The following is a 13,728-nucleotide window of genomic DNA, read 5'->3' on the forward strand; positions in this document are numbered from 1 at the left end:
CTTTGAAGACCTTACATCTTTTCTTGGCAATTTTGGATTTTTTCAAAATTTGATCTTCATCATGCTCAGCATGAGTACAATACCATGTGGGTATATACCAATGCTCGTGGTTTTTGTTTCGGATACACCAGAGCATCACTGCAAGGAGTTAATCAACTCCACTTACAACAGCAGCAGCATCGGACCAGACAGCTGTTCACGATACAAAGTGAATGACAGCTGGAAGGAGACGGAGGAACTCAGCAACGACACAAAGGAGTGTCTGGATGGATGGGTCTACAGCACCGACAGATACACCTCTACTATCGTTTCAGAGGTAACTTTATTTAGCTGATATTTTACAGCACTGTGTTCTGACTGAGACTCTCCCTTTCATTACTTAGTAGTGATTTCATCTAGATTTCACTCGTTTTTCTCCATGTTGTCACACTGTACTCTAAATGTATCCCCTCTCTGTTACTTACAGTGGGATCTAGTGTGTGAAAATGCATGGAAGGTCCCTTTTTCCACTTCCTTATACTTTGTTGGAGTCCTGATTGGATCTCTCATCTGCGGTCACCTCTCAGACCGGTGGGTACGGTCAACCAAGTAATAGATACCATAATGTGAAAAGTTTGAAAGTAAAAAATGTCACTGATTTATTCAAAACTGAGTGATCTGGTGATTCTGCAGAAAATATGATACAAACAGAAACCATTTCAGGGGTGGGGTGGGGATTGGGTCTATTGGGGACAAATATTTCAGCAGAATAATGAAAACCAGACTGAAACTCTGTGTGATTCATTGCTTGGAATGTCACGACTCTTGTTAGCTGTACGCTAATGTGTTCATCTGCACTTAAACGAAGCCTAGCAGTAATAATTAAAATATTTGCAGTACAGTTATGAAGTAGAACCATTCCTAAAAAAATCGCACTGCTGTAAGTTCCTCAAAAAATCCAATGATTCATCATTTTAGGATCTGCTTTCCCTATATAAGTGGAATCAGGATGGCACAGTTTATTTTGTTAAACCAATGGTGTATTTTTGCCAGAGCAAAATATTGAAATGTGTTTTCAAACTATGTCCAAATGTGACTCGGTTTCTCAGTTGTTTTTTTTTCGTTTCTCTTAGTTTGGTAATTTCTTTTTATTACTGTATGTCAACGACTTGTTCCACAACAAAAAAAGAAATAGCCATAACCATGATTCTTTCAAGGAGCATTTTAGCTTGAAAATCTTCCAACTTTATATAATACCTCTTTTGTTAGCGACAAAGGCTAACTTTAAAAAACATAATCCTGTCATGATTTTGTCCAACTGCATGAAAATTTGTCATTCACGTGTTGTGGAGTGCAAACTATTTAATTTATCTGAAATATAGCACTGTCCAAATTCCTATGATAGTACTCATGACTTCTGATTTGCTGTTTTTTGCGGTTTTTACTAATGTTGGGCATGAGCAGAAAATATCAAATAACTATACAAAGTCAAAGAATGACAGAAAAAGAAAGAACAGCAATCTGATGACAAACTGAAGAACCTGGGACTGCAGCTAGACAGCAGACTGGACTGGTCACTCAACTCGGACAATGTGTACAAGAAGGGGCAGAGCAGGATGTACTTCCTGAGGAGGATGGCCTCCTTCAACATCTGTCCTAAGCTCCTTTTCATGTTCTATCAGTCCGTAGTCTCCAGTGTGCTGTCATACGCATTTGTGTGTTGGGGTGGGGGGGCCAGGAAAAGAGATATGGACCGTCTTAGCAGACTCATCCGCAGAGCAGGCTCAGTGGCCGGGCTGAGCCTGGACTCTGTGGAGACAGTTCTGGAGAGCAGGACCATGTCTAAAGTTAAGACTATCGTGAACAACACCAGGCACCCCCTACACACCACCTTCTCCCAGCAGAGAAGCACCTTCAGCGGCAGACTGCTGTCACACAGCGCCTCCACAGAGAGGCTGAGGTCCTCCGTCGTGCCCCGTGCCATCAGGGGGTTCAATGACTCTCTCAGGAGGAGCGGGGGGGGGGATGGCGAGGTCAGCACGAGGTTGAATGTATTTAATTTAATTTTATACTGTTCATATTTTAATTTTATACTGTCTATATTTTAATTTAATTTTATACTGTCTATATTTTAATTTAATTTTATACTGTTTATATTTTACTTTTATACTGTTTATATTAGTTATAGTTTAGTATATAAGTCCTGTTAATGCTGCATGTGTCTGTTAGTGTAGTGTATGTCCTGTGATGTCATGTTTCTTTTTCTCCTGGTGTTTATCCAGTATTTATTTGTTATGTAATGCCTGAGCATATCTATCTATCTATCTATCTATCTATCTATCTATCTATCTATCTATCTATCTATCTATCTATCTATCTATCTATCTATCTATCTATCTATCTATCTATCTATCTATCTATCTATCTATCTATCTATCTATCTATCTATCTATCTATCTATCTATCTATCTATCTATCTATCTATCTATGCATGTGTTATATCCGCTGATAGCAGATGGGTTGTTGATTTCATTTTTCTATGTCACAGATTTGGCAGAAAGCCAGTGTTTTTCTCCACCATGTTCTTGCATGCAGTCGCTCCTTTGATCCAGGCTACTTCCATCAGTTGGGTCATGTTCAGTATCTTCAACTTTGTGAGAGGATTGGGACAGATATCCAATTACACAGTGTCACTCATACTGGGTGAGAAAGGCTCTAATAACCATCTGTCTTAAAAAAGGGTATAATATTTCCTCTAAATGTGAAGCATGTTTCTAGTCTTGTGGCAGTCACATGTTTTGCCCTCAGACCAGCTGTGTAAAGTTACAGACCGGTAACAGTTTTTGAATGAAGCATTGGATTCAATAACAGGAAGGGTTTTTATATATACTCTCACATTCTCTCTTATCTTAACGTGCTCTTGATCCTATTCTGGAACAGGGACTGAGATCCTAAAAACGTCTTCCAGAGTGACGTTCAGTGTGTTGGGCCATTCTGGAGGTTATGGGATCGGTTACGCCTTGTTGCCGTTCTTAGCCTACTTCATTCGAAGCTGGAGGATGCTGCTGGTTGCTTCTGCCATCCCACCTCTCTTATTCCTTCCTATGTGGTGGTAAGCCTCAGCTGTCATTTCTCTATCCTACCACTTAACATTTGCATAGCACGGCATCAGCTGATATTGAGCTTTTAGTTAGCTCAGTTCTGACATTTGTGAACAGCAGTGTTTATAGTGAGCTCCAGGCTAAATGATGATTTCTTTTCAAACACGCTGTGCAAACCAATGTTTAATTCATCTGAGTGAATGACGTGATAACATAGTCCTCAAATTACCATATTAAAATACATCCGCTTGATTGTTTCAGATTTGTCTCTCAACCTCTGTTCAGGGTGATTCCTGAGTCTCCACTTTGGCTTCTGCAGAAAGGCCGGGTGGAGGAGGCTGAGATGATCATACGTAAAGCTGCTAAAATGAACCGAGTCCCTGCCCCGGACGTCATATTCAGAACTGGAGAGTCCTTGGAGTTAATGGTATTTATTCCATGTTTAGTCCTCATGCTGCTGAAACTGTTGTACACAGTGTCATCCGACCTGTATACAGGTAGTACACATTTTTACTGTTCTTTTTCTTCATGCATGTCTAATACAGGAAAATAAACAAGAAGAGAAAAGAACACACACATATATGGACCTGATCCGTACCACAAACATGAGGAATATTACAATTTCATCTCTATTCGTCTGGTAATGTGTTCCTGTTTTTAAAATCATTAAAAATGTATGTGCATATACCAAACTACTGACCTTGTGTAACTTCAGAAATACAAAGTACAGTGATCCCTTGTTACTCACGGTTAATGCATTCAACGAACCACCCTCAAAAACCAAATTCCGCGATATACCAAGATTATCCATCCATCTATCCATCCATCCATCCATCCATCTTCAACCGCTTATCTGAAGCCAGGTCGTGGGGGCAACAGCAGTGATGCCCATACTTCCCTCTCCAAAGACACCTCTTCCAGCTCCTCCGGGGGAAGCCCAAGGCGTTCCCAGGCCAGCCAAGAGACATAGTCCTTCCAACTTCTTCTTGGTCTTCCTCGAGGGCTCCTCCCGGTAGGACATGCCCAGAACACCTCCCCAGGGAGGCGTCCAGGAGGCATCTGGAACAGATGCCCGAGCCACCTCAGCTGGCTCTGCTCAAGGCAGAGGAGCAGCAGCTCTACCCCTAGCTCCTCCCTGGTGACTGAGCTCCTCACACTAAGGGTGCGCCCAGCCACTCTACGGAGGAAACTCATTTCAGCCACCTGTATCCGGGATCTTGACTGGTAAATCAAGAGCTTCATCTTGCGACTCAGCTCCTTCTTCACCATGACAGACCTATACAGCGACCGCATCATTGCGGAAGCTGCACTGATCCATCTGTCTAACGTTCAATCCTTCCCTCAGTCATGAACAACACCCCATGATACTTAAACTCCTCCACTTGGGGCAAGGACTCTCCAACGATAATATAATGCTCTCTCTTAATATAACAGACTTCACACCTTCGTCACATTCACAACATCAACAACATCCGAAAAAAAAGGGCAGACGGGTAGAAGCCAATAGGCTTGTGAAATTCCCCTCCCCCAGAATCAACATACATCTCTTTCATTAGAATATCTAATCAACAAACTCAGACATTAAACGTTTTCAACCAGTTCATACATTGAATTTTGACAGACGGTCATACCCTTATCCACTTCCAGATATTAGTCTTTTACCCTAGATTATACATTCTTCCTAGGAACACAAGGTTTGTTAACATCATGGATAGTCAAAACAAGAAGTTGATCTTGCCAGTGTTCTCCACAAGAATATAATGATCACCTTCACCTCTTTCAGCAGACAGTGTTTATATAAGAATTAACCGGTTTGTTGGAGACACTTTAAAAGTTTCACATGCTATTATCTTGTCAAAAGATATGAACATGCTCTTTAAAGTCTCAAATTTAATGTTATCCCATGTTATCACAAATCCATCGGGGGTATTTTTTGTTTTTGGGGGGAGTTTTTTGTTCATTAATCCATGTTTCTGACATTGATAATGTTGATTTTTTTTTCAACTGTTCCATGTAATACTTGATGTGTCCAAAATTGTTGTAGAGCTCCCAATATTGAAGTGACTCTGTTGTACTGATCTTTGTTGTAGAAACAATTCTTGACCGTCTTTATTGCTCATATTTCACCAACTCCTCTGCACTCCTGATCACCATTGTTTTCATCTGCTCAGCAGAAAGCCCCTTTGTTTTGATGAAGATCCTGCAGTTGTTCGTCCAGGTGTTGTTGATCAGCCCATTCTTCTTCAGTTGTTGAGCTTTTTTAGCGATATCAGCAGTCTTTTTAGTAAGATTCTCATTCATGTAGACATTTTTTCCTTTCAGTTTGAAGCCTTGTTTCAGAAGAGCAATTTTGTGTTGACGATTGTTGAATTTTATCAGCACTGCAGGTGGTCTCCTACCTCCAGATAGTAATGGGTAACATGTCTCAATCTGGTCCAGATCTACTACATAGTTATCTCCAGATCTCTCAGTTGAGAACTCACTTGTTGCTCCAGAGATTCGATGTCAGTGCTGACCACAGCATTTCTGTAATTCCTCGGCTTGATTTTGATTCAAGTGATGATCACATCATTTATACGAATGCTTTGTTCCAAATCATCCATTCTTTGTTGTCCCTGTTCCAAGACAACAATTCTTCGGTCTTTTTCATCCATATCTTTCTGCATTTTCTTCATTTCATCCTTCATTTCTTCCATGGCGTCTAGCAGCGGTTTTAGCTTTTCTTCCAACTTTTTATCAAAGTCACTCCCTAACTTATCAAAGATGCTCTTTAACTCATTCTTTAATTCTTTCATAGAGCCCATCTGGTCTTTAGTATCCTCTGATTTTCCTTTTCCTTTCGTCATTTTGCAGAGAATAAGTGAGAGTCAGTCTGGGTATGAGTTAGAGAGATAGCGACAACAGGAGACAGAAGAAAGACGTCTGCTCCCGCTGAGGGCACTCAAACTCCCCCACCACGATTAGGTGGCAACCCTCGGAGGAGTATATAGCGTGATTAGTGAGAAAAATATTTTTTTCTTATTTAATGTAATATAAACTTAAATAATTAAAATGTTTAATTCATGAACCTTCCCCATACTGATATTAAACCACCATCTATCTGTATTACCTTTTCCCACACTCTTATAAACTGTTTAAAGCACTTTTATGTCTCACGGAAGTTTTCTGCGTTCCGAGACTCATGAAACGCAGCACACTTCCAGATGCTGTCAGCCAATAGAATGCGTGTACGGTATCACGTGACTCTTCTTTTCCTTTCGGCTTTTCCTTTCAGGGGTCGCCACAGCAAATCAATTGCCTCCATCTAACCCTGTCTTCTGCACGACTACCTACTAAAAATCCGCAATGAGGTGAAGCCACACGTGTTGATGCGTGAGTGCGTGAGAGATTACTGTAAATGCATACATACATCTTCAGTACCCTCATCTTCCGCATCGTGGGTCGCGGGGTTGCTGGAGTCTATACCAGCGGACTTAAGGTGTTAGGGAAGGTATATGCTGGACGTGACATCTACTGACACGAATGGATTTGATATGAAATACTTCAAGGACATACCGGATAATATCCCCCCACACACACATTTGTAATTTGTTATTGCAACCTGGGGTGTTTCCTAATCAAGTGAAAATTGCCAAAGTTGTACCATTATACAGAATGGGAATGCATGTGAATTTACAAATCAAAACTGTCACGGTTATAAAAAATTCTAGAGAAACTATTTAATAACAGACTGGATAAATTAATAACAAAGCATAATCTGCCTAATAGCAGCCAGTATGGTTTCAGAAATAATCATTCCACTGCTTTGGCAGTAACTGAATCAATGGAAAATATCACTGATGCCATAGATCAAAAGTAGCATTCTATTGGAGTCTATATTGACTACAAAAAAGCTTTTTACAAAATTGACCATGGAATACTAATGGAGAAATTGGAATAATTTGGAATTAGGGGTGCAGTACTTGAAAAAGTGAAGAGCTACATACATAGGTGAATACAATATGTCACATTGGGAGGGAAGACAAAGAGATTAAACATTGTATGTGGGGTACCACAGGGGTCAGTCTTGGGTCCAACTGCTCAAATAATGTTGTTCAAATCAGCCAATAACTGTGTACCACAAAATATACTAGCACATTTCCAGAATAGTGAGTCCAACTATCAATTAAGAGGACACACAGCATTTTTACAGAAGAAAGCACGAACTACATTAAAAACATTCTCTATTACTGGTGTCAAACTTTGGAAAAAAATAAGAAAGTTAGAAGGCTAAGAACCCTGTCTGCCTTTTAAAAAGCGTATAAAGAGTTGACATTGCACGGTTACAAAACACATGGAAATGTTGTTTAACTTTTGATATGATTATTGGATAATAAGATCATAACATTGTGTACAGAGACTCAGATCACTGGCTTGGTCAACTTCTTGTTATGACCATTATAATATTGACAAAACTCACTGTTCCTTTGAAGAATGTAAATGTGACAATGCTCTGGGCCACAATAGAGCTACTAAAAGTTACTAAAAGAACTGATGAAGACGTGTGCAGACACATACATCCATTGGGACTGAATGGACGGTTTGAAACAACAATGTGCCACAATGACTGTCAAAATGTATTGTATTTATTGTATGAATAGGTTGAAAACATATTGTGGTGAGAGCTGTTTCATTGATTCTGGGGACGGGGACTTCACATGCCAAATGGCTTCTACCCGTCATCCCTTTTTTTCAGATGTTCTTGATGTTGCAAATGAGATGAAGGTGGTGAAGTCTGTTGTCTGAAAAAAATAAACCAAAATAAATAAATAAATATGAAAAACATGAAACTTCAGCCTCACCAAATATAGAACATTGGTTGGTTCAACTAAAGTTAATAAAGTTAATAAAAAATCCTTAATTCTATCATAAACACCCAGAAATCACTCCTTATCAAGAGTATGAAGACAGCTGCGAGTCTCACCAGACTGACTGGTACAAATGTATGCCATTCCCTTAAAAACTAAAAGAGAGGGAGCACACATGAGGTGAACAATATTGGACGATTCATCATTAAACTGTGCAAAGTGGTCAATCTGATATAAGACTGAATCAGCATAGTGCAATTAGTTTAATGCCAATTAAATATTTGAATGATTGTCATAGATTCTGATGGCGACTTCTGAAGATAATTATATTATTTCTGCTCATTCTCAGCCATCTTCACTCTTGTCTTGTTTTTATGTTTCTCTGCAGGTTGTCTACCTCCATGGTCTTTAATGGTCTCTCTCTCAATACCAGCAACTTGAATGGAAATCCCTACCTCAACTGCTTCTTCTCAGCAGCTATAGACCTAGTGGCATATGTAGTCCTCTGGCTGGTGATGGACCGTGCGCCTAGACCCACTCTTATTTTCTGCACAATGATGTTCTGTGGCACCATGCTACTGGTCACCCTGCTGGTTCCTGAAGGTCTGAAGCAGGAATCTTTGAAAAGAGTAGAAGATATGATGTATTTATAGCTTTTTTATAGCTTTACCTGCGTTTTTTAATAATAACATTTGTTTTTCTCAGACATGCCTATAGTGGGGCTGGTGTTTGCCTTGATGGGAAAGATGGGCAGTAGTGGAGCTAACACCTTCATCTGGGTGTTTTCAGCTGAGCTCATGCCGACTGTGGTCAGGAACATGGGCATAGGGATCACCTCTACAGCTGCACGTATAAGCAACATCATGTGTCCCTACATCATCTACATGGGTAAATGCTTCTTTTTTTTTTGCAGTCACAGCAGAGCTGGAGCCATCTCCAAGATTGAATTAATCAAATTCATTGAAGGATCTATCAGCCAATTACAGGAAATAGAAAATTGTGGTTTAAATTGATGTTGTGTCTCATCAAACCTCAAACAAACAAGAACAAAACCTTGACTGAGATGATGTATTTTAATGAACTGGTGTTGCTATGATGTAATAAATCATCTTAAATGGGTTATAGAAGTTGAACCATTTGAAGTACAGATTTACATTAATTAATGATCTTGTAAAAATTTAACAGGACAAAAGCAATGATGGAAGACAAATTTATCAGAAGGATAAGTTTAGGGAATACTACAGCTGGATGAATCAAACATTTGTCAAGTTTACAGATTATAATATTCGAAGCCTCAGGAACTTCAGAGATTTTCAACCACTTGTTCGTCACAAAGTTGAAAATAATATTAAAAATATGGCTAAAGGATTTTTTAAAAAAGTGAGACATAATGTGACAGTTGACAAGTGCCACACCAAGACCTGAAACCAAAGCAGCCAAATGAACTAAATCAAAGGTTTTTATACCTTTACTGTTAGTATTGTGATCCTGAATTTCCCTTGGGATCATTAAAGTATATACAGTATCTATCTATCTATCTATCTATCTATCTATCTATCTATCTATCTATCTATCTATCTATCTATCTATCTATCTATCTATCTATCTATCTATCTATCTATCTATCTATCTATCTATCTATCTATCTATCTATCTATCTATCTGCATCAAAATTTTATAAATAAACTCAATAGTTATTTAAAATCTGAACAAACAAATAATAATAGAAAAATTCAAATTCAGGAGCCTGTTATTCTGTCTTCAGGTGTCTACAGCAAGATTGTACCTTACATCGTTTTTGGAACAATCAGCGTTGGGACTGCTGCTGTTAGCATGTTGCTTCCAGACACCAGAAACAGAAAACTTCCAGACCTGATCAGCGAGGCCAGACCCATCAGGAGGTATGCAACTGTGTGCTTATATACAGTATATATACTGTGTGTGTATATATATATATATATATATATATATATATATATATATATATATATATATATATATATATATATATATATATATATATATATAATTTTTTATTTATTTATTTATTTATTTATTTATTTATATATATATATATTTTTTTTTTTTTTTTAATTGAACATAGTGGCAATTTTAATGCTTGAAAAGAAATCTGTGAACACAAGAAGACTAAAAATGTTGTTGGGCCAGGTGAGGATTGTGTGTTTGTTCATGATCACCTACATTTTAACTATTATTAAGTTTTACACGCCTCCTGCTTCTCTCTGTGTCTCAAAGGTGTTGCTGCCTGAAATGAACTGCTCTGTAAATTAAGTGAAGTGCAGCCTCTGCTGGAAGAAAGTCACACACCAAGAGAAATTAAGGCATTTTAAATACTGTAGTTTGCCAGGTTTGTTATGGAATTCAGGCAAGACCAGTCTGAAAGTCAAGTTTTGCTTTGTTTGTTCATTTTTTTCTTTTTTAGAATTTAATAAATTGAAACAGAAATAAAGAAGAATGCATGATTAATCTAGTTCCTGCGATGGAAAGGTTGTCACAGAACAGAACTGTTCTTTTTACATTTTTACTTTCTATTATATCTGTTTCAACATGAAAAGAACAATGCACACTGCACAAAATGGTTTACAATGGCTTTAGCATTATATAAAACTGTTAGAAACAAATACGTTCGTAATTATGTTGTCAATAAGAAGTTCATTTTTAAAAAATATTGTTCCTATATAGACGTGAGAATAAATCTTTATATGTAGAAACACAGAGCTTGTTTTCTGGGAATTTTATTTGTGTATTAACAAAGAAGCCAAGTAGTAGCATAGTACTACCGGTCTACTAGTCTGAATAATGAATAGTGAATAATGAATAGCAGACACAGGACAGAAACATGGAAATACATCTGGTTGTGTTTATGTTTGACAGCTGTTTCCTTTCAAAAATGTACTTTCCCAACATTTGCTATGCGTAAAAGACGGGGATGCAGCATTTCACCCCTTTTTTAACTTCAGTACAGTAACTACTTTCTGGTCTTGTGAAAAAAAATCAAATACAGTAATCCTAAATGGTCAACAATTTAAGCAGCGGACACTTATTGCATTTTGAGGAATTAAAGGAAAAAACTTCTTGAAGGTTGACGTTATTTTCTCATGCGTCTCATGATTCATTCACATCTCTTTTGCAGGGGACCAGCGTTTTCTCTACATTTAATTATTGCTCTGCTCATTCTAGGATCACCACTGTTTGTAGGTCAAATTCCTCTTTTGTTTACCTTTAATTGCTGAAAAAAAGTTGCATCTCAGAAAATCTTTAGAAAGAAAGTCAGACACAGAAAGTCTTTAGAATCTGGTTTTACAGTTGTTATGTCATCCAATGAACATGCAGGCTGGTTTGTAGAGAGAGGGGCTTCAAGGACATAATTTCAGTTAGCATTTAGGGATGTAAACTCTTGTTTACATCTCTAACTGCTTCAGAAAGCTCTCCAGAAGTCCACAGTTTGAAGACAATATAAGGTTTTAAAACTTAAAATTATAATGACCATACATCTTTTTGGGGCTCTTTCAAAATTTAATAATCTTATGCTCAGTTTAAGTGGGATACCAAACAGATACATGTCAGTGATATTTGTTTTCGTCTAGAACACACCATAAAAATTCTTCACAATGCTCATTATATAGCACAAAACATTATTATTCATTTAATCCAAATTACTAAGGATACATGACATCATAAGCTATAGGACTGTTCAACTCATGTATAAAGCAGCTAACAAATGCTTACCACAAAATACACTAGCACAACTTCAGAAGAGTGAATCCAATGACCATTTGAAAGGAAACACAACATTTTTACAGAAGAAAGCAAGAACTACACTAAAAACATTTTCAATCTCTTTTACTGGTGTCAAAGTTTGGAACAGTTTGGACAAGGAAAAGCTTATAAAAACTTGACTTTGCAAGGTTGCAGCTCTTATGGAAATGGTGGTCAATATCTCAGATTGTTATGCCATCTTATTATCATAATACCATGCACAGAGACCGTTAGAACACTGGCTAGGTCATCTGCTGTCTTCATCCTCTATAATGTAAACAACACTTGCTGTGCCTGGGCGAAATGTAAGACGTGTGTACACATGTCTACGGACTAAATGAACAGTTGAAAATGTGATATACATCAAAGTGTAGTCACATTTTTGTTATTTTTGTTATACTATATACTTTTCTTGTACTTTGAATAGCCTTTATGTGCATTGAGAATGAATGGGGATCTACAATATATTCTAGGAATACACGTATTCCACATTCCGCCACCAGGTGACCACTACGTTTCCAGAGACAGGTTAGATAGGTGCCCACGTGACGTTCTTCTCCAGATGATCAAGAAAGAGAGAACAACAAACACTGAAACTGACTCTGTCTCGTGTTTTTCCCTGTTTATTCTGGTAGATATAACGTTGGCACATGAAACACGTTTACTATGAGGACTTTGTACTATTAAACAAAGTTTGACTTGGTTTCATGCCAGAAATGATGTTACTTTGCAGTAGTTTGATGTATGTAGTGGAAGCTAGGATTCTATACTAAGTTTCATGGCAGCAGCCATTACGGCCGTCCACTACGTGACATGTGGGTGGTTTTCACAGATAGTATTATTTTTGTTGCTCCTTTAGTTTTGCAAGCTCCTGTTTTGTGTTTTGGATGTGTGATTTAATGTTTACATTGAAAGAGTATATTTCCGTTTTTTTTATATATTGTTAATTCTCTCTAGTTTTGCCTTGAAGTGCATCTAGTTGTCTTTATACATTATATTATTCTGATAGAGTGTTAGCCTGTTTTCAGAACAGAAGTGATGTTGTGTTTGGTTCATGATTATTTCTTGATTTACCTAGTTACATGATGATAGAAATGATTACATGATTCTATAAATACGTTAATAGTGATGTGATGATTAAAAACAATACAATCATCAGGGATGTGACGATACAAAAACAGAATGGACTAATTCTATGCAGTAAGCAACATGATTGGTAAAAATCAAACATTATTACAGTATATGTATGCTGAGTAATGAAAACATATGGGAATATGGACATATATGAAAAGAAGAATGTATTGCATTGATGATGAAACTGTATGGAGAAAATATGTGTCATTGATATTTTGTGAATATGATTAATGATTGAAATGATTGAACCTCTTTAAAACAAAGAAAGAAAAGTAAAAGTATTTAAGATACATTATTGTTTATTCAGATGATCAAGGAAGAGAGAACAACGAACACTGAAATTTACTCTGTCACGTGTTTTTCCCTGTTTATTCAAGTTTACCTGGCAGAGCAGTTTAAAATATAATCTGTTTACTAGCCAGACCCCTGGGGCGTGTAACAAAAACAACAATTTGCCAAAATAATCTTCATGTTAAATTTAATGTATGAATTGGTTGACAACATATTGTAATGAGAGAGATGTTGTTGATTCTGGGGACAGGAATTTTACAAGCCAAATGGCTTCTACCGGTCAGCCCTTTTTTTCTTTCTCGGATGTTGTTGTTGACGTTTCAAATGTGAGCAGGTGAAGCCTGTTGTAATAACATGTCCGTAAAGAAAAAATAAGCTAAATAAATAAATATCACTGCAAAGAGTTGATCAAAAACATTCACAACAGCAACTGGATCAGACCAGACAGCTGTTTACGATACAAAGTGAACGACAGCTGGAAGGAGAAGGAGGAACTTAGCAAAGGCAAAGAACAGTATGTGGATGGATGGGTCTACACTGGTGATACCAATAGGTAGTGTGTCCCATAGGGGTTTATATGCTTCATTGCACAGGAA

General features: G+C 37.5%; 1 protein-coding gene and 1 long non-coding RNA gene across 2 annotated transcripts in view; one reads left to right on the top strand and one right to left on the bottom strand.

The window, feature by feature from the left end:
• On the top strand, positions 1-10,998 carry LOC137612189 (solute carrier family 22 member 4-like). Its single transcript, XM_068340587.1, has 10 exons — positions 1-316; positions 467-570; positions 2,528-2,682; positions 2,920-3,091; positions 3,366-3,507; positions 3,626-3,720; positions 8,316-8,530; positions 8,633-8,815; positions 9,693-9,828; positions 10,184-10,998. Exons 1-10 carry the CDS (start codon positions 62-64, stop codon positions 10,200-10,202), a joined length of 1,476 nt encoding a protein of 491 aa, XP_068196688.1. The 5' UTR covers positions 1-61; the 3' UTR covers positions 10,203-10,998.
• LOC137612191 (uncharacterized) overlaps positions 7,787-13,728 on the bottom strand; it is a 15,207-nt gene continuing 9,265 nt past the window's right edge. The window contains exons 2-3 of the long non-coding RNA XR_011038828.1: positions 8,383-8,545; positions 7,787-7,861 (exon numbers count right to left, since the gene is read on the bottom strand). This is a non-coding gene — a long non-coding RNA (uncharacterized lncRNA). The remainder of the gene's footprint in view (positions 7,862-8,382; positions 8,546-13,728) is intronic.

The sequence above is a fragment of the Antennarius striatus genome, chromosome 18, assembly GCF_040054535.1.
Source record: "Antennarius striatus isolate MH-2024 chromosome 18, ASM4005453v1, whole genome shotgun sequence".
In the NCBI taxonomy this organism is placed as follows: domain Eukaryota; kingdom Metazoa; phylum Chordata; class Actinopteri; order Lophiiformes; family Antennariidae; genus Antennarius; species Antennarius striatus.